Raw genomic sequence first — 23094 nt, 5'->3', positions numbered from 1 at the left:
CAACTTATATATATATTATATATATTATATATATAATATATATATATATTATATATTATACAAACAATTTCTTTAGGTCTAAGGTTTACAAATAATTTCATAATCATTAACAAATACTTATATAAAATATATATCGTATATAAAATGTTATAATATGTGAAACAATAAACTGTTAAAATAACAAATTATAACATTACTAATAATTAGTAAACATTATTAATGATCATTTCCTTGTTTGTTAACAGTAAAATAACTATTAACTAAGTTTAATTAACCATCAATTTACCGTTTATTAATGATTATTATCATATAAAATTTTACCAAAATAGCTTTAAAAGCTAAAATCCTCAAGATGTTAATCACTATTTATGGTCGACCGGGTCTGCCATTCCTGTGCTGGATTCATTTTGCCTTCACACACACACACACACACACATGCGCACACACACGCACACACACACATACGAGGGATCGACAGGAAAAAATGCATTGTGTTGCTTTCCAAAATAAAAGTGCAGCATGACTGATGTTCTTCAGATGAGAGGGAGGGAGAGAGGGAGGAGGAACCTGGGGATGAATCAACACCTCCAGACTCCAGGTGTTTCCAGGTATAATAATAATAATAATAATAATAATAAATGTTTCAATAAACAGCCAGTCTGGTGTCGTCGACGAAGCCGCCCCGTTAGAAGTTGGGTTTGTGCTTCTTCACCTCCACCATGAGGTGGTGCAGGTTGATGAGCTCCGAGCGGACGGCCAGGCTGCGGAACGTCGGCTGGTTCAGGACCTTGTGGAAGCCGTGGTAGTACTGGATCAGCTGGGTCAGAGCGCCCTGCAGCACAAACAGGAAGTGTTGCTTCGTGACTCACTTCCTCTTTCACACACACACATCAGTATGAATATACAGACGTAGGCAAAGTTGTTGGTAACGTTCCGTTAAAGAGAGAAAAACCCACAATGGTCACTGAAATAACTTGAAACTGACAAAAGTAATAATAAATAAAAATTCACTGAAAATTAACTAATGAAAATCAGATATTGTTTTTGAATTATGGTTCAACAGAATCATTTAAAAAAACAAACTAATGAAACTGGCCTATACAAAAATGATGGTAACATTAACTTAATATTTTGTTGCACAACCTTTTGAGGCAATCACTGCAATCAAGTGATTTCTGTAACTCTCAATGAGACTTCTGCACCTGTCGACAGGTATGTTGGCCCACTCCTCGTGAGCAAACTGCTCCAGCTGTCTCAGGTTTGAAGGGTGCCTTCTCCAGACAGCATGTTTCAGCTCCTTCCACAGATGTTCAATAGGATTTAGATCCGGGCTCATAGAAGGCCACTTCAGAATAGTCCAATGTTTTGTTCTTAGCCATTCTTGGGTGTTTTTAGCTGTGTTTTGGGTCATTATCCTGTTTGAGGACCCATGACCTGCAACTGAGACCAAGCTTTCTGACACTGGGCAGCACATTTCGCTCCAGAATGCCTTGATAGTCTTGAGATTTCATTGTACCCTGCACAGATTCAAGACACCCTGTGCCAGATGCAACAAAGCAGCCCCATAACATAACCGAGCCTCCTCCATGTTTCACATTAGGTACAGTGTTCTTTTCTTTGGATGCTTCATCTCTTCGTCTGTGAACATAGAGCTGATGTGACTTGCCAAAAAGCTCCAGTTTTGTCTCATCTGTCCAAAGGACATTCTCCCAGAAGCTTTGTGGCTTGTCAATATGCATTTTGGAAAATTCCAGTCTCGCTTTTTTATGATTTGGTGTCCTCCTCGGTCGTCTTCCATTAAGTCCACTTTGGCTCAAACAGTGACGGATGGTGCGATCTGACACTGATGTACCTTGACCTTGGAGTTCACCTCTAATCTCTTTGGAAGTTGTTCTGGGCTCTTTGGTTACCATTCGTATTATCCGTCTCTTCAATATGTCATCAATTTTCCTCTTGCGGCCACGTCCAGGGAGGTTGGCTACAGTCCCATGGACCTTAAACTTCTGAATAATATGTGCAGCTGTAATCACAGGAACGTCAGGCTGCTTGGAGATGGTCTTATAGCCTTTACCTTTAACATGAAGGTCTATAATGTTCTTTCTGATCTCCTGAGACAACTCTCTCCTTAGCTTTCTGTGGTCCATGTTCAGTGTGGTACACACCATGACACCAAACAGCACAGTGACTACTTTTCACCCTTTAAATAGGCAGACTGACTGATTACAAGTTTGAAGATACCTGTGATGCTAATTACAGGACACACCTTAGTTTAATATGTCCCTATGGTCAAATTATTTTACATCTTTTCTAGGGCTACCATCATTTTTGTCTAGGCCAGTTTCATCAGTTTCTTTTTTAAAATGATTCTGTTGAACCATAATTCAAAAACAATGTCTGATTTTCATTAGTTCATTTTCAGTAAATTTTTATTTATTATTACTTTTGTCAGTTTCAAGTTATTTCAGTGACCATTGTGGGTTTTTCTCTCTTTAACAGAACGTTACCAACAACTTTGCCTACGTCTGTATAACTAATATCATTTCCTCAAAACTAGTCAGGAATGAAAGCCACTAAACTGACGGATAAAGAGTGAAATATACAAGATTTTTACCAATAAAAACAACATTTTCTAAATAATTAGTTGATTAATCTACTGACACTGATAATATAAGTAATTTATTAATTAAAAATGTAATGGTTTCAGGTTCTGAATTGTGAGAATTTGCTGCTTTTCTCTGTTTTTGGACTAAAAATCATTATTTTTTGACAATTTCCAAATAAAACAACTGAAATATTAATACATAGATTAATAAGTAATGATAATAATCATTAGCTGCTAATTCATTCATTCATTCAACCATTATTTACACTTGGAAATATGCTATATTTAGTATATTTCCATCTCTTTACTTCATCGTCAGACAGCCCTTTCTGACGGGGAACTGAATATGCCACCAGACTCCATTCATGAAAACAGTAATTTTTTACCTCTCAGAACACGGGAGCTGCTGGTCTACCGCTTGACTGATCTACTGTAGGTAATGCACTGACTATGGAGAAGTGCCTCTTACAAGCCCACTGAGAAACAGTGCGTTTGATAGCTCTCTGCAGCTACTCTGGAACACCGGTAAGAGTCCGGAGCTTCAACATCTGCTGTTAATGATTCAGTGAAGACAGAGCAGCGTGTCTGAAAGCATACTTCCCTTTTTCCTGGAACCTGACGTCTGCAAAATGAGTTTGATGAGTTCCAGATCTCCAGATGAGTAAATGTTAGTTAGTGCCGAGTCGGAAACAGGAAATAAATCACTGTTTTCAATGTATTACGAGGACAGATCGATCGCTCCTCAGCAGAAATACTAAGTTTATTCAGATGACTCAGCATTTTCTCTTAGTATTTCTACACTTTTTTTCTGTTTGTACGAATAACTGTATAGAAACAAATAATTTTCTTGCTTATTGTAGGTCATATAGAGGCATCAGTATTATATTGAGACTGTTTCATAACCAGTTTAAACTTTATTGTAGTAGCTTTAAGTAAAGTAGAGAAGTATTGGAAGAATTGTTTTATTTATTATATTATTTATATTAAATAAATATTATTATTATTATTATTTATATTAAATAAATATATTTATTATATATTATATTAAGATGTAAGCACTATTTTACTGTGTTTGGTCAAAGTGGAGATTAACCACTTATATATACTGTCTGGTAGGTTGATCTAACGTGCATTTTATAAACTAAATTCTAGATGTTAAATATGAAAGTAACTTGTAACGACTGCTATCAAATAAATAAACTGGAAGTACAGAGATGCGTAAGCAGCAGGAGAACACCTGTCTGCTGTCTCACCTGGATGATGCTGGTTCCATTTTTGAAGTTGGTGAATGACCTCATGACGTCCTGACTCATCGCCTCCACCGACTGTTTCCAGGTGCCGGAAAACCCCCGAACCAGCTGAGTGATACGAGCTGCAGGAGAAAACCACAGATCAGTTAAACGTCTGAGACCCTGAAGCAGGTTCAGAGTGAAGATACTGGTATCATATGAAACTAGAAAAACCTGATGAATCCATCGGTACCAACCATGTCATACTAGCTCGTAGTGAAGGAGGCTAAATAACGCTTCAAATTTAGGCAAAAGTTTGGTGAGGAAAAACTGTCATGGACATTTTCAAAGGGGTCCCTTGACCTCTGACCTCCAGATATGTGAATGAAAATGGGTTCTCTGGGTACCCACGAGTCTCCCCTTCTCAGGAATGCCCACTTTATTATACATTTCTGCACACTGGGGTCCTTAAACAGTCTTGAATTACATAAATTGGGTATCACTGTAAAGCTGAGACTCTTGTGGATCCAATGAGCCCAACTGTATTCATGTGTGATGATGTTAGTCCCCATAGGAGACATTTCATTGTAGTGAGACCATGTTTTTTAAACTGGACCTCACTGTATAAAATGACCTGTGGTGACCTCTAGGATAATCACAGCCTCATGAAACTTTACAGCCACAAACTAGAGACCTAGAGCATTCAGAGGATGGATGGATCAAACTAGAGACCTAGAGCATTCAGAGGATGGATGGATCAAACTAGAGACCTAGAGCATTCAGAGGATGGATGGATCAAACTAGAGACCTAGAGCATTCAGAGGATGGATGGATCAAACTAGAGACCTAGAGCATTCAGAGGATGGATGGCTTTCCTAGCTGACATTAAGGGGGTTGCTGAGTAGTTTCCAGAACAGAAGCGCTCGCCATCCAATCACCGAAAAAAATGCAATTCTTGCAGAAAATCTCCAAAATGTCAAAAGTTTTTGATCCCAAATCACAGCCTGGGTTTTTTTATGGTGTTCCTCAAGGTCTTGGTGTCTTAATTAGGTATTTTGGAGGAATTATTGATCATTTTTATCAATTCTTGAGTGGTAAAAAAATGGTTAAATTTAGCACCAAATCTGTGTAACGAATGGTATCAACCCAAACATTGCTGCAACAATAACTAGAACAACTGGACACACTGTGCTGAGCTGCATCTCAAATTAATCTCCAGGTTCCCAGCTTTCAGATGATGTACACCACTTCTATGTGACATCTACTGCTGACCTGCTATCTCCCACTAAAGACCCCCTAAAAAAGACTAAAACGGGTCTATCGTGGGTCTCAGAGGGTTAAACAGATAGGATTAAATTAAAATCTATGTGATGTTGTTTGAGTTTCTTTTTACTTCTACACATGTGACTGAGACTGTACAAAATAAAATAAACTGTGCAGGCATGACGCGGTGAATGTGAGAGGAAATGTGAGATGTCAAAAAATGAAAAAAAAGGATGTGGGAAGCTGAAATATGTGCAGCCTCAGAGCGACAGAGGAGAAACAAAACCGAGAGGACGGCTGAATGAAAGCCGGTCATTACTCTGTAAAACAAAACTGAAGCATGAACTGAAAGAGTCACGCTGAAATGTGTGAGTCAGGATGTTGGTGGTTTAAAGAATGTAGATCTATAACTGCGATGGAATTTTCTATGAATTCCTCTCTCGTTGGTCGAGAGGTCAGAGTGTTTCTCAGAGTTTCACTCTGTTGACATTATTGGGTTGGAGTCCTGTCTAGGGGAGCCACCGTTATCTGTACAGCTGTGTCTGTAGTAGGGACCGTAGAGCCAGTCGCCGGGGCAACCAGGGTCAGAGAGGAACCGAGTAAGTCAAAACATGATAAGGGTAAAACACTGAGCACCAGGGAGGAAGGGCAGAGTCGTGAGGCCGTCAGGCAGAGAGCACCTCAATGTGCAGCTGTGACGATTGCTCCTTGATCAAGCTTCAATAAACCTTCTGTGTAAGACATCAACAGCTCCGAGTCTCTTCCTTCCTATTGAGTGAACTTGTGTATCAGAAATTCCTCCACAATAACAACACCAGCAGCTCTGTGAGGTGGTGTTTTAATTTAGTGTTGTAATCTTTAATTAGAGCTGCCCCCCCTCTTAGTCGATCAGTCGTTTTGGTCTCAGTCGACTAACATTTCTTTAGTTGATTACTCGTTTTTTATGCTCTTTTCATGCTGAATGATTTATTTCTAAGAGACTTCTGAGCACATCTCTGGTAAACAGAAGATTTAAAGTGGTGCTTTTGTGTGATTCTTTGTGGAGAAACTGGATTAAATCAACTAATCGATTAGTCGACAAAAAGGTATGAGTGTTAGACGACTGAGATCTTCTTTGGTCGAGGAAAGCCCCGCCTTTATTTAAATGTTATTTCTAAGTTTTGGCTTGTTCCAGATATTCTCCTTCCTTCTTTCTTTAAAAATATTAAATACGTTTTTTAATTACACTTAAAATTGTAAATAAAATGTACATTTAAAAAGAGAGAAAATAACAAACCCAAAATAAATTGACTCTTCGTGCTGTACTGACTTTCAAAGCTTCTATTGAGGTTTTTCGGATGAAGCTTTGAATGTCTGGCATCATCACCCTAAACACATTTTTTAAATCCTCAATTTAAATAAAGTGATTCATCGGATCGGTCGTTAATGAAGTCGTCAGTGCGTTCTTCCCTTTGTGTGTGGCGAGCGTGAGAGCAAACCGTTTTTGAAAGGCTAAACGCCAACAAATATGGATTGAAATAATCCAGTTCTTTGTAAACTGTAAGCAGAGAGCTGAGCTTTCTGGATCAGTTACCAGTGAAAGAACACATTGATTTAAAGGTTATAAACACAGTAAAAGTGGCCCCTGAACACACAACGAGATAAACTACAGAATAATTATGTTGTGAACAATGTCAAGTGACGAGGTAAGTACACGAGGCGAGCAAGAGGGTGTACATCTTGGCTCTTATTTCGTTGGTTGTTTACATGGTTGTAACTCGTCATTGTGTTCCACCCTTTGTGTGCAGCAAGCGGGAGAGCAAACACTTTTTTGACTGCAGTGAAAATGTTGTTTTTGAAAGGCTAAATGCCTACAAACATGTTGTGAATTTTGAACATGATTACATCTATTTTCTTACAATAAATGTTGACTTTTGGACTTTACAACACTCTGGAGTTATTGACATAAACAATCCTATGCAGCCACCAATGGAATCTAATTCTACCAATAGTATAATATGAGTAATAATAGTGTAGCCTGATCTTTATCGGACACTGTGCAGAAATACCGGCTAGACATGAAAAAAAAAAGAAAAAAGCTGCTCAGCATTTGAATGTCAACGTTATGAATGAAGCTTCTCACCTTCTTCGTTCTTCAGTCGGTCCAGCTGCCCTTTCTCCATCAAAGCCTCGGCCTCCTTCACGAATGCGATCATCCCTCCGAAGGGCGGCGACAGAATCTCTTCGATGAACTCCTGGAGGGGGGAGGAGGTTAAAAACATGACAGAGAGGGTCTTTTCAATGTCTCTGAATGTTTTCATAATTAACTACAAGAATACACAAGTTAAAGTAATTTTCAGCAGCTTAGTATTGACAGTATTCATTCATATACATTTAAAGTAGGGCTGTCAATCAATTAAACTATTTAATCAAGATTAATCGCACATTTTTTATCTGTTCAAAATGTACCTTAAATATGATATACTGTAAAGCTGTAGTATTGGTCTGTTTCCAGAGTCAATTAACACTTTTCCTGCAAGTGTGTCAAATTAAAAGCTCTGAGCACAAAGAGGACGCAGGAAAAGAAGGTTAGTGTAACGGGGGCTTCAGATTTCCCATAATGCCTCTGTGATGTTTACCTGCGTCCTGGCCAGGAGCAGCTGCTGGAAACCTTCCACCTCTTTGCTGTCGTCTGCCGCCCTCTCCTGGACAAACAGGGAAATCAATCAATCATCACACGAGGGTTTTCAGTAGTCTCAGGTATAAGGACAAGAAGCTGAGATCAACATGTCAGAACAAAGACACGGAGCAGCCGGTGCTGAAGCAGCTCACCATGAGGACGCTGAGCAACATGTCGTAGTTGTTGATGAGGAAGATGAGCTGGTCTCTTCTGGAGGGAAACTCTGCTGCCATCTTTAGAACAAAGTTTTCCACCTCAACCTGGAAAACAAATAAATATGTTTTATCATTTATGACAAATTCAGTTTGTGATGGAGAGTAATAAAATAAAATCTACTGCTGACTGATGCCGGGTCCACGCTACACCAGAATCAAGACCATTTGTGTGTGTTCTACCTGCAGCTGTCCCAGCAGTGTGTTGGTTCTCTCGTTGGGAAACGTCTGGTTGATGCTGACGATGGCTGACGAGAACTCTGCGTAACGACGAGTGATCTGGAATCAACAAACACACACACTCAAACACACTGCTGTATGTGGTGAAACACATGTGTGTGTGTGTGTGTGTGTGTATGTGTGTAGACCTACGTAGTGTGGTCTGCTGTCCAGTACTCCCAGTTTCTGAGGGTCTGTGTTTCTGATGCTGTGGATGTTCATCTCTAGAATCATTTCAAACCTCGGCCACAGCAGCTCCAACACCGCCTCCCAGTACCTGAAACACAACACACAGGTGAGGACACGTCAGTGTCTTCATCACTGTCTTCATCACTGTCTTCATCCAGGTCTTTAAAAACTGTAAGCAGAGAGCTCAAGATAGAGCTACATAGATCTGTTATCCAGTGAAAGAACGCACTGATTTAAAGGCTCCAAACAAAAATAAACAAATGAATATGTCATGAAATATAGCAAAAATAATATTAAAAATAGATGTAGCCATTAATTAATTTATGAAATGTGACATAATAAATAGAAGTAAATGCAAAAACAAATAAATAAAAAAATAGATGAAAAAAAATTAATAAATAACAATATATGCTACAATAAATAAATAAATTAAAAGAATTAGAAAAATAAATACAGAAATAAATAAAAGGGAAAATGAAACAGAAGAGTAAATAAATAAGGTTATTAATACATAGATAATTAAATGTAACAAAATAATATTAAAAAAATAAACGTAGCCATTAATTAATTAATTGATAAAATATGACATAATAAATAAAAGTAAATGTAAAAACAAATAATTAAAAAAATAGATGAAAAAATAACAAATAAATACATAAATAAATAAATAAAAGGGAAAATGAAACAGAAGCGTATTGTTTGACAGTATGTTAAGCATCTTTGAGAACTTTGAGAAGAAATCTGATGTATTATTTTCTTCTTGTAGCTTTTCGCCAACGACGGACATATGTAGTTTTCTTTTCTTTTCTGTTGAAATAAACGAGATCATTAACGGGACACTGACTTGTCGAGAGCAGGGATGGTCCTCTTGACGGTGATGGCTCTGAACCGGAGGATGATGTGGATGCACAGGAAGACGGCGATGCTGTCGTAGCAGTCGGACACGTACGTGGCCATGCTCTTCTGCAGGGACGGAGCAGACAACAGTACTGAAGGATACAATACGACGCCACGTTGTCTCAAATATAGAATTAAAAACACCTGAACAAGACAGAAGGGTGGTGCGTTGTACGTACCAGGAACATGCTGAGAGTTTTCCCCATGATGCTGTTGAAGAGGTCGAGGGCAGAGTTTCCTGTCACCATGAAGAAGTCGGAGAGGAAGAGGTACTCCCTGCAGCCGTTGTCCAGCAGAGCGTAGTGCTGGCTGCGAAACAACGTCTCATAGGGATACTGGAGGAGAGAAATATATATATACTATTGACATTATCTCCTGCAGTGATTAGTCTCATTTAGAAAACCTTCCATAATAAATCTCTCACAAGATGCCACACGATGTCAGTGTTGATCAACAGCTTCCACCTCAGTACATGTTGACGAGTGATGAATCCCGCTTCATCATATGACATTCACTAAAGAGTCAACACATTCTTCCTCTACAGGTCGGTGTACTCTCAGACTGCACGGACAGAACATCTCTTTTCAAATCCACCAATGTTAACCTCTTAAATATCTGACGGCTTGTCTATGGGCCCGGACACTATTCTGTCTTTCAGAGGTCGTTTTCAAGCTAAAGTGAAAATGCAATTTTTGCAGAAATCTCCAAAATGTCAAAAGTTTTTGATCCCAAATCACAGCCTGGGTTTTTTTATGGTGTTCCTCGAGGTCTTGACATCTTAATGTGGTATTTTGGAGGGATTATTGATAATTTTTTATCAGTTCTCGAGTGGTAAAAAATGGTTAAATTTAGCTCCAAATCTGTGTAACAAATGGTATCAACCCGAGAAATTGCTGCAACAATAACTAGAACAACGTGACACACAGTGCTGAGCTGCATCTCTAATTAATCTCCAGGCTCACAGCTTTCTATGTGACATCTACTGCTGACTTTTTATCTAATATCTAATGATGTTAATCTGAAAATGTTATATTTATTTAGGTTTTTATTAATATGCTGCCCTATATGCACTAAAATTAAAATAATTTAATTCACAATGCTACAACCTGGATATTAAGAAAAAAATAGAGATCACATCAAGATTATAATAGTTTTGAATTTTCAATTTTTTTATTTTATGTTATATAATATTATTATTTTATAGAAATGTTCTCATCATAAATACCGTGTCTAAGGTGTGATGAGGGAGAGTCACTTTAATGACCCATTATCTGAGACTATTAACGTCTTTTGTTTCCGCGGGGCCGGGATGTACCGTTCTGGATCGCCTGTTATGTGATTGACTAGAAGAACTTGACACACAGTGCTGAGCTGCAGCTCAAATTAACCTTCACGTTCCCAGCTTTCAGAGGATGTACACCGCTTCTATGTGACATCTACGGCTGACTTTTTATCTAATATCTCATCTGAAAATGTTATCTATGATATCTAATATATATATATCTTTTTATTAATATGCTGCCCTATATGCACTAAAATTTAAATAATTTAATTCACAATGCTACAACCTGGATTTTGACCAATATTTAAAAAATAGAGATCACATCAAGATTATATAATAGTTTTGAATTTTGAATTTTTTTTTTACTTTAAGTATTATTATTTTATAGAAATGTTCTCATCATAAATACCGTGTCTAAGGTGTGAGGAGGGAGAGTCACTTTAATGACCCATTATCTGAGACAATTAACATCTTTTGTTCCCTCGGGGCTGAATTTTCAATTAGTTTTATTTTACTCAGTTAGTTTTCAGAGTGAGTTTGCTAGTTTCCCTTTTAAGATAGGTTTAGTTTTAATTTGTACATATTTAGTTTTAGTTTGTTCTTGTTAGGGCCAGGTATAATGTCTCACAAGACGTATGTAACTACATATACATACAAAACACATGGTTGGAGAGCTGTATATTCAACATGCTCAATCGGCGGAAAAACTTCCAACGCGGGCAGACAAGAGCCGACGATGTGGGACAAGCGACAGACGCTCCTCAAAGGACCGTCGGACAGTTTGGGGCCTTTAAAGTGCACCTAACAAACTCCCTACTAAGCGGAATGGGTGCACATGTACCGTGTTGTTGTTGTGTTTTAGTGACGTCTCACCCTGCTGTCTCCTCTCTGGGCTGTATGTGGAACCAGGATCGGCCCCTCCAGCTCAACAGGACTCAGTATGGCCCCCCTCTGGCCCACCGTGAAGATGGTGTTCCTGCTCTTCAGAGACGGTTTGGAGAAGAAACCTGCAGCGGGAAGTCAAGGAGCTCAACGCGTCGTATAAAAACGAACACAGACACCAGCCTGATCACGTAACCCTAGGCAACATAAAGCTAGAATCAGGTGTTCTAATATGGCTGATGCAGAGATCCTAATTCACGCCTTTTGTAACGTTTTGTTGTCAGACCTGCCGCGTTCTCGTACTTTTTTTTTATTTTGTTATTCAAGCATTATTTAACCAGGAGAGTCCTATTGACAGCCGTGTGTCACTGTCGAGAGAGGCAGCAGCATAACAACACAAAGTATTAGAAACGGTTCAGAACGCTGCAGAAAGAATCTTAGCTAAACTTCTTCTTTTGCTCTTCCTGAGATTTCTTTCATTTTTACCTGTTAAAGGGGGTTTGTTTGTCTTTTTCTTTATCTGGAGCGAGGGTGATAAAATACAGTGGGTGTCATCCCTGTACAGATCGTAAAGCCCCCTCGAGGCACATTTGTTTTGTCGGGGTGATATAAGTAAAACTCGCTCAACTTGACTTTCAGTTTTGATAGCAGGGCGTTGGCGTTCCGCATGACGCCTGAGGAGTCGTTAACGAGCGGATCTGTGTGTACGGTATGCGAGTGTGACAGCGGCACGCCCGTCTAACAACTGGAGTATGTACATGAAACAGTTACACCTACATACGCACAAACACCTGAGGTGTGTCTTTTCACCTAATTCCACGCAATTACTTTAATTAACTGTGACTTGGAGAGGAGCCACGAGTTATTTCTGTTCACGTGTTCTAGCACTTTGCCCGCTCAAAACTTCCGTTTATACATTTACAAGAAACCCTGTTCACGCACATGAAATGGTGGTGATCACGCTCAGTGGTGGGGTCACTCAAACAGGAGTTATTCTATGTTTTGGTTTGTTTGGAGAGAATAAAACAATTTATGTAAAAAAAATGTGGTTCCAGCCCGAAATCCTGCTGCGTCATTTTGATATTCACTAAAGAGTCAACACATTCTTCCTCTAGAGGTCGCTCTACTCTCAGACTGCACGGCCAGAACATCTCTTTTCAAATCCAAGAGTGTCTTGCAGAAATCTCATGGCTTTTTCTATGTTGTTCCTCAAGGTCTTGACATCTTAATGTGGTATTTTGGAGGGATTATTGATCATTTTTATCAGTTATCGACTGGTAAAAAATGGTTAAATTTAGCACAAAATCTGTGTAACAAATGGTATCAACCCAAGAAATTGCTACAACAATAACTAGAACAACGTGACACACAGTGCTGAGCTGCATCTCAAATTAATCTCCAGGCTCACAGCTTTCTATGTGACATCTACTGCTGACTTTTTATCTAATATCTAATGATGTTAATCTGAAAATGTTATATTTATCTATCTTTTTATTAATATGCTGCCCTATATGCACTAAAATGTAAATAATTGAATTCACAATGCTACAACCTGGATCTTGACCAATATTTAAAAAAAAAATAGAGATCACATCAAGAAATATAATAGTTTTATTTTATTATAATATTATTATTTTATAGAAATGTTCTCATCGTAAATACCGTGTCTAAGGTGTGATGAGGGAGAGTCACTTTAATGACCTATTATCTGAGACTATTAACGTCTTTTGTTCCCTCGTGGCCGGGATGTACCGTTCTGGATCGCCAGTTATGTGACTGACCACCACAGTTTGGCGTCACGTTGCCTTTCTCCAAAAACACCGCGGGGCCACTTCACGCCCTGCAGCCACAGCCCCGAAACGCACTACGCCCATTCAGAATGAATGTGTTCCACAAAGGGCTTTCTGACGTCAATGTAAAGCAGTGAAAATATTTCTAAATATAGTGTAGACTTAAACTGATTTATCAGATGTCTAAAACCCGTTTTGCTGCGGCCCCCGTCCACAGCAGAACTTTACTTTACTCCCGTGCTGGTACTCCATCTACTGCAGGTAATACACTGACTAGTAGAGCTGGGACCAAACACCTATCTCAACACACACTCAGTTTAGTTTAAAGGATATCTTTCTTGGCTGTGTCTTCTACTCCCATCAGGTCATCTTTGTCTGCCACCTCCTCGTACTGCAGACAGGACAGAGAAACATCATGTCAATGGAGAGAAACACTGAGGCTTCATCCACACTAATACGTTTTAAAACGCATAACTCATACTACGTTTATGTCTAGTGTCCACACTACTCCGGCATTTTCGAGCCCCTAAAACGGAGACGTTAAAAAACTCTGCTGACCCCGTTTTAGTTTTAAAACTCCGGGTTTGCGTTTCAGTCTGGGCAGACAGAAACGAAGACCTTTGAAAACGATGGCGCAGACGCCCACGTTCGCTTCTTGATTGGGTCTTGACGTGTCCTTCCCCTGATTCGCCACCCCCCGTCATGTGAAGCAGCTCTTATGCAGTTAAATTCTACATCTTAAAATGCTGCTACTGCCTACATGTGCAGGAGGAAAGCTATTATTCGAGTGCTTTACATCAATTCCTGTGTCCAGTGCTGCTTCCTGTTAACACCGGCATGGCCAGTGTACGTGAATGATTATGTGATGTGCGTTTTCAGGCGTGGTAGTATGGATGGAGATTCATTCTGAAGCGACCCTAAAATGCTCGTCTGGAAGAAGAACGTTTTAAAACGAAAACGTATGAGTGTGGATGAAGCCTGAAACACGTCTGTAGCGCTCAGGGAGGTGCTGTGATAGAAATGCAGCTCTCCTACAGCATCAGCACTCACAGCTGCAGTCAGTTCACCTGTGAATCCACTGACCTGCACTTTGAGCAGCCTGCCGCTGTACGACTTGAAGTAACTGTAGTAAATCTTGCTCATCGTGTCCACGTACTCGTCTCGGATCTCCTTCGCAACCGTTCTCTCGTTGGCCAACAGGAACTGATAGAAGAATCTACAGCGAGAACAACCAAAGCACAGAGTCACGACGAGGACGTTTTAATGTCTGTAGCTTTCTGAGCACCAGTTATCTTTTATATATTATGAAGAAGAAAGAAGAGGAGCTGATATCTTCATCGTCTGAGAGCCGCTGAGAGGAGCAGCTGAGCTCACCTGTACTTCAGCAGGCTGTTCTGTGGGATCTGGTAGTTGGTCATCGGCTTCCTGAAGGAGTAGATCTTCTGAAGAATGAACTCTCGGATCTTTGACACCGCCTGAAGAGAGGAATGAATATTCATACAGTTTCACGTCAGCAAGAAAGTAATTTAAACCTCTGAGAGCCACAATACACCTGTTTTAGTCTCTTTTAGGTGGGACCGGGGGGTCTTTAGGGGGAGATAGCAGGTCAACAGTATATGTCGCATAGAAGTGGTGTACATCATCTGAAAGCTGGGAACCTGAAGATTCATTTGAGATGCAGCTCAGCACTGTGTGTCCAGTTGTTCTAGTTATTGTTGCAGCAATTTTTGGGTTGATACCATTTTTTACACAGATTTGGTGCTAAATTTAACCATTTTTTACCACTGGAGAATTAATAAAATGATTAATAATCCCTCCAAAATACCACATTAAGACACCAAGACCTTGAGGAACACATTAGAAAAAGCCATGCTGTGATTTGGGATCAAAAATCTTCTGCAAGAATTGCATTTTTCGGCAATTGGATGGCGGGCACTTGTGTTGTGAAAACTGCTCAGCACCCCCCTTAATGTCAATCTATAGCTAGGAAAGCCATCCATCCTCTGAATGCTCTAGGTCTCTAGTTTGTGGTCATAAAGTTTCATGAGGCTGTGATTATCCTAGAGGTCACCACAGGTCATTTTATACAGTGAGGTCAAGTTTCAAAACATGGTCTCATTACAATGAAATGTCTCCTATGGGGACTAACATCATCACACATGAATACAGTTGGGCTCATTGGATCCACAAGAGTCTCAGCTTTACAGTGAAACCCAATTTATGTAAATCAAGAATGTTAATGGACCCCAGTATGCAGAAATATTCAGATACACCATTTTAGAATAGGCAAAAAATAACACATTTATACTGCATTCGAAAAACTGCATGTGATGATCATAAAGTGGGCATGTCTTCACTAACCTTGAGTTTGAGGCGGTCCACGATGTCCTGGATGTCGGAGCAGGCCAGCGTCTCTCTGAAGCTCAGCTCTTTGGCGAAGTTGATCTTGTTGTTGAGCTCGTGGAGCTGCTCCAGAAACTCCTGCTCCGTCACGGGACTGTCCAGGATGGTGCTGCATCGACATCAGACCAACATCAGACCAACTCGTTCACACTCCTACGCTACAATTAACTAAACAGCTGTGTGGAGCCACCGCTCTCTCTCTCTCTCTCTCTCTCTGTCACTACTTACGAGATCATGGCTCCGGGCACCACCAGCTCGTCCACCAGCTGGCTGAGGTGGCTGCGTACCGCCTGCCTGTTCTTCAGCCGGACGTTCATGCTGACCGACTGCTGCTGCAGCGTCTGGATCTCACTGCTGATGGAGGACAGGTCGCTCTGGAAGCCGCTCAGCATGCCCTCCATACGCTGACAGGAAACAACCATCCAGTTGAAACATTATTTAAACATTTCCTTCTGGATGTTTAATCTCTTTTACCGTGTTAAAACGCTGCCTTTAAAAACCTCATAAAATGCTGTGATCATTCATTATTATAATAAAACGACTCCATTTGGAGTCAAAATTACACAATTTAGTTGTTTTTGCATTGATTTTATACAGAATGTGATGATGCACGGGGTAAATGTCATGGCCAAAGGATCCATTGTGTGCACATAGCCTCCTGTAGTGGATATCAGGAGTAGTTTAGAGCCAGATTCCCTTTCAAGAGGTAGAAAACCCACCTGGTCCTATCCTCACTAAAACCTTTGTAGAATCTATGTGCTTTGTGTTATTTATATCTGCTTTGGCACAGTTGTAGTCGAGGAGTTGCTGAATGAATTCAGTGGCATCTCTGTGCATGGCATCATCGCTATAATGGTGTTATCCACTGTCTAATCTAGAACACATTTTAGGCGAGGTTAAAAATGTAAATTTGTCCTTTGGTTCATCATAATTTACTCAGGCATAGTAACAGTGAATTCTCTGAGGTCTTTTATATCCATACAGACCAAGATCATACATATAGACCTGGTAGTTGTGGAGCTGTTCTTGATTTATATCCAAAACATCTAGTTTTAAGATCTGGTGACAGGTTTGGGGAGTTACATCATCATCTAAACGTTCACCGATTGGTCCGTTATCTGAGCAGATAAATGTTTTCAGACTGAGCAAAATAAAACACTGACGTCCACAATCATCTATCTGTCCTGAACTCTTTACGTCTCCTACTGACTCACGCTGACCTCGTCATGCGGCAGACTGCGGGATCAGGATCTTACCTCCAGTATGGAGTCACAGGCGGTGATCTGGTTGTGCAGAAGAGCGATGTTCTGACTCTCCTTGATGTCTGACAGATGAACAGTCAAGGAAAACAAAACTATGGATGTTCAATCTCCTCCCAAAGATAATCTCCTCCTTTAGATAATGTCTGCAATAAAAACAAAAACCTAAATGATGAGAAGTTATGAGAAAAGCTGAATGTGTGCTCACAAGTAGGAATGAACCAACATCACATCAACATCCTGTATTTACACACCTTAATATATCAGCTGATAAATATCAGCATTTGTATGTGATGGGATTTGCAGGTATAAAACATTTCCCCCACATAGTTGAATGAATTTAAAGAAACGATGCAGTGGTTTTTATTCTATTCTGGATTTTGGACTTTTGTATTAGAAGACATACTCAAAAAAAGAGAAAATAAAAGTCTGGACTTTGAGGCAAATGCTGAAAAACACTGGACTGATACCAATCTTCCTTTTAAGCTGAAAATAAATCAGTTTCTCTCAATCAAACTTTAATATAAACGGGCCGTAACCGTTGAGGAGACAGATGCATTTAAGCAAAAAACTAAAACCTGCAGATAAACAATAACAAGGTTGATGCAAAGTATATATTTGGCCACCTTAAAGAGACATTAAAGTAAAAAAACAGATTGTTATTAAAAGGTTGTAAGACCCTAGGAAATAGCAGCTAATAGGTCAAACCTAAATAAAGAGTTGCTGTAAGTCTCTCTAGTTTGTTATAACATCGTGACGTCATGAAGGATACAGTCTTTGATGGAGGCCTGTTCGATCCTCTGCAGCTCCGACTCCACCTGTTTGGAGTACTGCCGAAGGTCAACGCCCTGAACACAGAGAGGAGGAAAGACCACCGTCATCACATTTACAATAAACACACTGTACTGAGACAACATGCTTAGTATCGGCGTGTTTTTTCTCTCACTCAATCTCACAAATACCGGACTTACTGTGTTTTTAATAGGGCTGTCAATGGCATGGCCATCTTCAAAGGGGTCCCTTGACCTCTGACCTCCAGATATGTGAATGTAAATGGGTTCTATGGGTACCCACGAGTCTCCCCTTTACAGACATGACCACTTTATGATAATCACATGCAGACTGACAGCTGTTGTTGCCTGTTGGGCTGCAGTTTGCCATGTTATGATTTGAGTATATTGTTTTATGCTAAATGCAGTACCTGTGAGGGTTTCTGGACAATATCTGTCATTGTTTTGTGTTGTTAATTGATTTCCAATAATAAATATATACATACATTTGCATAAAGCAGCATATTTACCCACTCCCATGTTGATAAGAGTATTAAATACTTGACAAATCTCCCTTTAAGGTACATTTTGAACAGATAAAAAATGTGCGATTAATCACAATTAGATATTTGATATTCGATCGACAGTCCTATTTTTAAGGTAACAAGCGAGATAATAATGAGAGATGACAGGAGATCAATTATAGAAAGTCAATCTGCGTCCATCGCTCTCTCAGACCTCCCAGTTAAATCCTGCCAGTCAAACATTAGCGACGTGATATTCTCACCGTTTTGAGCGCCTCCTTCACGAGGTCATCCTCCAGATTGGCCTGGATGTGAACTGCAGGAGACAGAGAGGAACAGCGTTCGTGACAAATGAAACATCCCACCGAAGCTCTGGACGACAGACGGTCTGTACCAGGCTGCAGCTTCTCTTTAAAGACACAGTCTTAAATAAATATCACTATATCCTGATAGTAGTACATGACACAGATAATCTGTGATAAAATTAGGTCGCTCTGCTTCCTTTTGATCCTCCTATATATATATATATATTGGCATCAAGATTCAACCGCGCCCCAAGAAAAACAGCCAGTCAGAGCCAAGGAGTTTCTAAAGCAGCTGTCAATCAGCGCTCATATATTCAAATCAAATTGTAAAAATAGGTCGCGCTGATCAAATATGAGTTTAATCAGAGTTAATGAGCTTCACCAGCAGTGACTGACAGCTGCAGGAGGCAGAGGAACCGGATTCTTTTCACACATCTCATGAACTACTGTCAGGATATAGTGACACTTTGAGCAAATATGACTAAAAGTTATTTTAATTAAAGTTACCATTCGTAGATTTATCACCGGGTAAACCTTGTAGTTTCCTCCATGCAGGAAGGTTTTAAAAGATCTGGATGCAGAAGTCGAAATTAAATGAAAAGTGCATTTTTAGATCACCTCCCCGGGCTTATTGTGCACCTATTTAACCTATTTAACAATATATGCAAACATGTTTTTACAAAAAAAATCGATTTCTTTGTATTTTATATCAAAATCCAGTCGTCTTCTCTTCCTGTAAAACTAAATAAGACGTGTGCTTACGAAAGCTAGTACCAACCAATTAAAAACAATAATATCATGACATCCATCCATCAGTCAATCTGTGTAGCTACTAGGGCAATATGACCAAAATCATGCTATGACTTCATATCTCGATAACGATATATGTCACGATAGAGCATGTTTTCTAGTAATTAATTAATAAATATATAGTATAATAGTAATAGTAAATAAATAGATATTTGTATATCGTTTTGATGATATATATATCCTCATATAGGGAATGGAAATGTGACGTCACAGGGTAAGCGTGTCATCTGCAGACTATTTACTGCAAATATAAAAAAATAACAATATATAAAATAATAACAAAACAATGCACAGTGAATAAGATTCAAAAGCCAAAATGTAGTATATATAGAATACAGTCAGACACAAAGGTAGGCTAAGGTTATGGGTTTCATTTTGTAAGATAGCGGTAGATTAATTATGCGGTATCAGCTGATGTTTTGTTAGTATTCCGTTGGCATAACATTAGCTAACTTATCTTTGTGTAGCTGTCAAGGTCCTCCTGATTTGTAATGATTGATATCATAAACTAACTTAAATTTGGTATTATATGGCCTTTTTGTCTCTTTATATGGGTATTTATCTTTCACACGTACTTTATACATTTCCGATGATGAATGATTGACAGATGACAGATAATGATGGCAGAGCGCCCCAGAATGCTCCGTGATTCCCATTCCCTCTTGCCCAGCCAGAGTAGCTACGCATCGCGCTACACTATAAGCCCGCCCACTTTTAGCGGTCCAATCAAATGTGAAGGATTTGATTGAGATCTCTCTTGTAACAGTACACCGCTCAAATGTTCTGTTTCACTGTGAGATTCGTCACAGTAGACGCTCTAACTTCCGTTTCACTGGGACTTTAACAAATGCAAAGTTACAACGATTCTTAAGTTACAGTTAAAAGACACTGCAATCATACGGTTTAAAAAAATATGAATACTGATAGCGTCAGGCCAACAATCCATCACTCATCTGTGTTGTTCTCCTTTGTGTCCCGATCACAATACGAGACATATTAATGATAAATGCTGCCTTACTGTCCACTTCATCCAAGATGAACTCATCAGTGGTGAGGTCCAGTTCTCCCAGGTTGAGGTTCACCATGTCGCCATCGGTGTTCTAGAAAAACAAAAACAGACATAATCACACACAAATAATTATTTCAGACAACTAATGGGTCCGAGGTGGCGGGTCTGTCTTTAACACATGTAAGTAAAGGATATTTAGGGTTCCCAACGATTCAAAATCTAATCACATACTCGGCGTTACTCTGGATCAAAGCTATTGCTGAGAAAGTTCAATCCAAGAATGCTTGTAAACTCAAGTTCCTGTATCACAGATCTTTGATACTGCAATAAAAAAACCTCCTTGGTGAATTTATTTTAGGGGGAAAAATACACATAAAATCAGAGTCAGACATCGAGGAAGTCCACAGAGAGGATATGGAGGACTGAGAAGAAAATCATCTTTGGAGAGTTTTTGTTGTTCAATACAAAGTTCAATGAGTCAACGCATTTAATAAATGATCAACTCAACTGTTTTTTTTTTTTTTTATATATTTGAAGGGTTTACATTTGTGTCTGCTTATGATGTGGAAGGTTTGTTTTCCATCTGCCAGCAAATAACTCCTATATTTCCATTTTATCCTCATTAATTCCAATGGAAAGTTTCCAACTTGAATATTCCTGGAAGTTTGCCGCCCTAGTTGCATCTAAAGATTATGGTCATGAATCTTCGATTAATTGTGTAGTCGATAAAGTATCATTAAATAGGGAAAATGCCCATCACTAGTTCCCAGAGCCTTTGCTTTATGAATAATTTCATGATTAATTAATAAAATTGCCAAATTTCTATCAATCGACTAATCAATTATTATTTTATTTTTTTATGAACACATGCTCATTTGCTGAGATACAAACAGATGCATAGACAATAGAAAAAAAGTACACAAAACAAAAATAGTTATATATAATTTCATAATGCCAGAGTTTATGTTATATGCATCATAATATATTCATTTAATAACTTAAAGGTCTTAATGGCTTTTCTGTTTTTAAAGGGACTGTGTGTAAAAATCAGAATTGCTTGTTAACAGCGACACCTGTGGCCGTTAAGTTAACGAAAGTCAGCGTCCTGTTGCTCGGGCTCGTGCTCGCTATAGAGCGATATGAACGAGCATCGCTCAAAACAGTGAGGCGACACACGTCAGCTAAAAGCACAATATCACTCTATATTTCAGCTGCTTGACAGTAATGTTAGCTGACCAGACGAAGGTCTCTCCATGAATCACTGCTGATCCTAGTGTTGGCTTTTCCTGCTTCAGCCTCCCGACCGCGGCCGGAGGGAACAGGGGAGACACCGGAGTTTTGGTCGGAGACGATAACGTTTCTCTCTGCAGAGCCCCGTCACTTCACAAGACACGGGAAACCTCTGTTGGTCTGGAGGAGCTGCAGCAGTTATTTCTGCACAAACATCCACTGTGCATTCACTAGATATTCTCTGAGCTACGAAGTCTTCTGCAGTGTGGAGTGAGCAGCATGCACGTGAGGTGGAGCGAGCTGAGTGAAGGCAGGCAGAGGAGCAGAGACTCCGGTCCTGGAGACCAAAGCTACAGTCTCCTCCGCGTCCTCCAACCGCGGCCAACACTGTTGAACAGACGGGCTTCACTAGATACAACTTTGCGGTTTTGGTGCTTCGGTGTAGTTTGTGTTGGAGTCTGAGTCTGAACAGCGTAGCAACACGCGAGCGTGCATGGGTCACCGACCCGGTAGATTTATACGTGTAAGAAGTAACAGTCCCTTTAATATGGGTAAGACGATGCTATGTGGTTTTAATTCATTAATAAAGAGCAGGAGAGCTGGCTCGGCTCCTGACCATTATTTTGTGATGAATATGTAATTTTCCAAAAAATAACTGTATGATGTGCAGCATGTTATTTTCAAACTCATCTCGACTAATCGACTAATCGCCTTCGACACCAGTGACGTCACAGGATGTGTTCCGGAAGTCGTTGAGCTCCTCAGTGTTTTGACAGGATGCTAACAGCTAGCTACATTAGCTTCATCTACATGGAAACACCTTCTCAAAACACACAATGTGGAGAGTTTACTGTCACAGCTTTACTGATTCATCAGGCTGCTCATCTGACCAGATACACGTCAGCTATCTGATGTTAAACGTCACAGTTCGTTGATAAAGACTGGTGTCTCTTCTGATGCTAACAGGAAGTAGGAACTAAAAGCTCATCAGCTGTTGAGTGTTTCATGTTTTTAACTTCGACTGTAGATCTAAATAGAAGTAATCAAATGTCACCTCGTCTTGTAAATACGTCATGGCGACTTCTGTCGGGTTTCCAGCTGTGTTTACATCCAAACCAGCTCCAGCTGCAGCAGCTACCTCCGCCATGACGGCCAATCTACTCTAACGTTAAAAAACAAACAACTACCGACGGAAGGTTCCGCCTCCGGTCAGCCACCGAGAAACGAAGAAGCGTCTCTGAGTTTCATAGAATAGAACAGATTAGAAAGCTTTATTGTCATTATCGTATTAAATACAACGAGATTCACAGTTTCCACTTCTGGTCAGTGCTTTAAAACAAATACTTGACAAGACTAAACAAGGCAGATAAAACATATAACAGTTATAAAGCAAATAAAACAGGTAAAACATAAAACAGGTAAAACATACAACAGGTAAAACATAAAACAGGTAAAACATATAACAGGTAAAACATATAACAGGTAAAACATATAACAGATAAAACATATAACAGATAAAACATAAAACAGATAAAACATATAACAGATAAAACATATAAC

General features: G+C 39.5%; 1 protein-coding gene across 1 annotated transcript; it reads right to left on the bottom strand.

Annotated features, from left to right (window-relative positions):
• Nucleotides 1–270: 270 nt before the first annotated feature.
• vps52 (VPS52 subunit of GARP complex) lies at nucleotides 271–22745 on the bottom strand. Its single transcript, XM_037794208.1, has 20 exons — nucleotides 22589–22745; nucleotides 20314–20395; nucleotides 18444–18496; nucleotides 17659–17734; nucleotides 16884–16951; nucleotides 15856–16031; nucleotides 15586–15736; nucleotides 14599–14699; nucleotides 14308–14440; nucleotides 13558–13615; nucleotides 11426–11559; nucleotides 9450–9605; nucleotides 9218–9336; nucleotides 8338–8461; nucleotides 8149–8244; nucleotides 7906–8013; nucleotides 7713–7778; nucleotides 7217–7328; nucleotides 3856–3974; nucleotides 271–832 (listed from the first exon to the last, which is right to left on the bottom strand). Exons 1-20 carry the CDS (start codon nucleotides 22679–22681, stop codon nucleotides 686–688), a joined length of 2172 nt encoding a protein of 723 aa, XP_037650136.1. The 5' UTR covers nucleotides 22682–22745; the 3' UTR covers nucleotides 271–685.
• Between the last annotated feature and the right edge of the window lie 349 nt (nucleotides 22746–23094).

This window comes from Sebastes umbrosus, chromosome 15 (genome assembly GCF_015220745.1).
Source record: "Sebastes umbrosus isolate fSebUmb1 chromosome 15, fSebUmb1.pri, whole genome shotgun sequence".
Taxonomy (NCBI): Eukaryota; Metazoa; Chordata; class Actinopteri; order Perciformes; family Sebastidae; genus Sebastes; species Sebastes umbrosus.
Note: the sequence above shows the minus strand (reverse complement) of the source record. Positions and strands in the feature narration are given on the sequence as shown.

Excerpts from the sequence above, each read along its gene's own strand:
- vps52 (XM_037794208.1), bottom strand. The coding sequence starts at position 22,681 with ATGGCGGAGGTAGCTGCTGCAGCTGGAGCTGGTTTGGATGTAAACACA. Across the intron at positions 15,737-15,855 it reads GTGCCCGGAGCCATGATCTC|CACCATCCTGGACAGTCCCG; the intron begins GTAAGTAGTGAC and ends ATGTCGATGCAG. Across the intron at positions 8,245-8,337 it reads TGGACAGCAGACCACACTAC|ATCACTCGTCGTTACGCAGA; the intron begins GTAGGTCTACAC and ends TGTTGATTCCAG.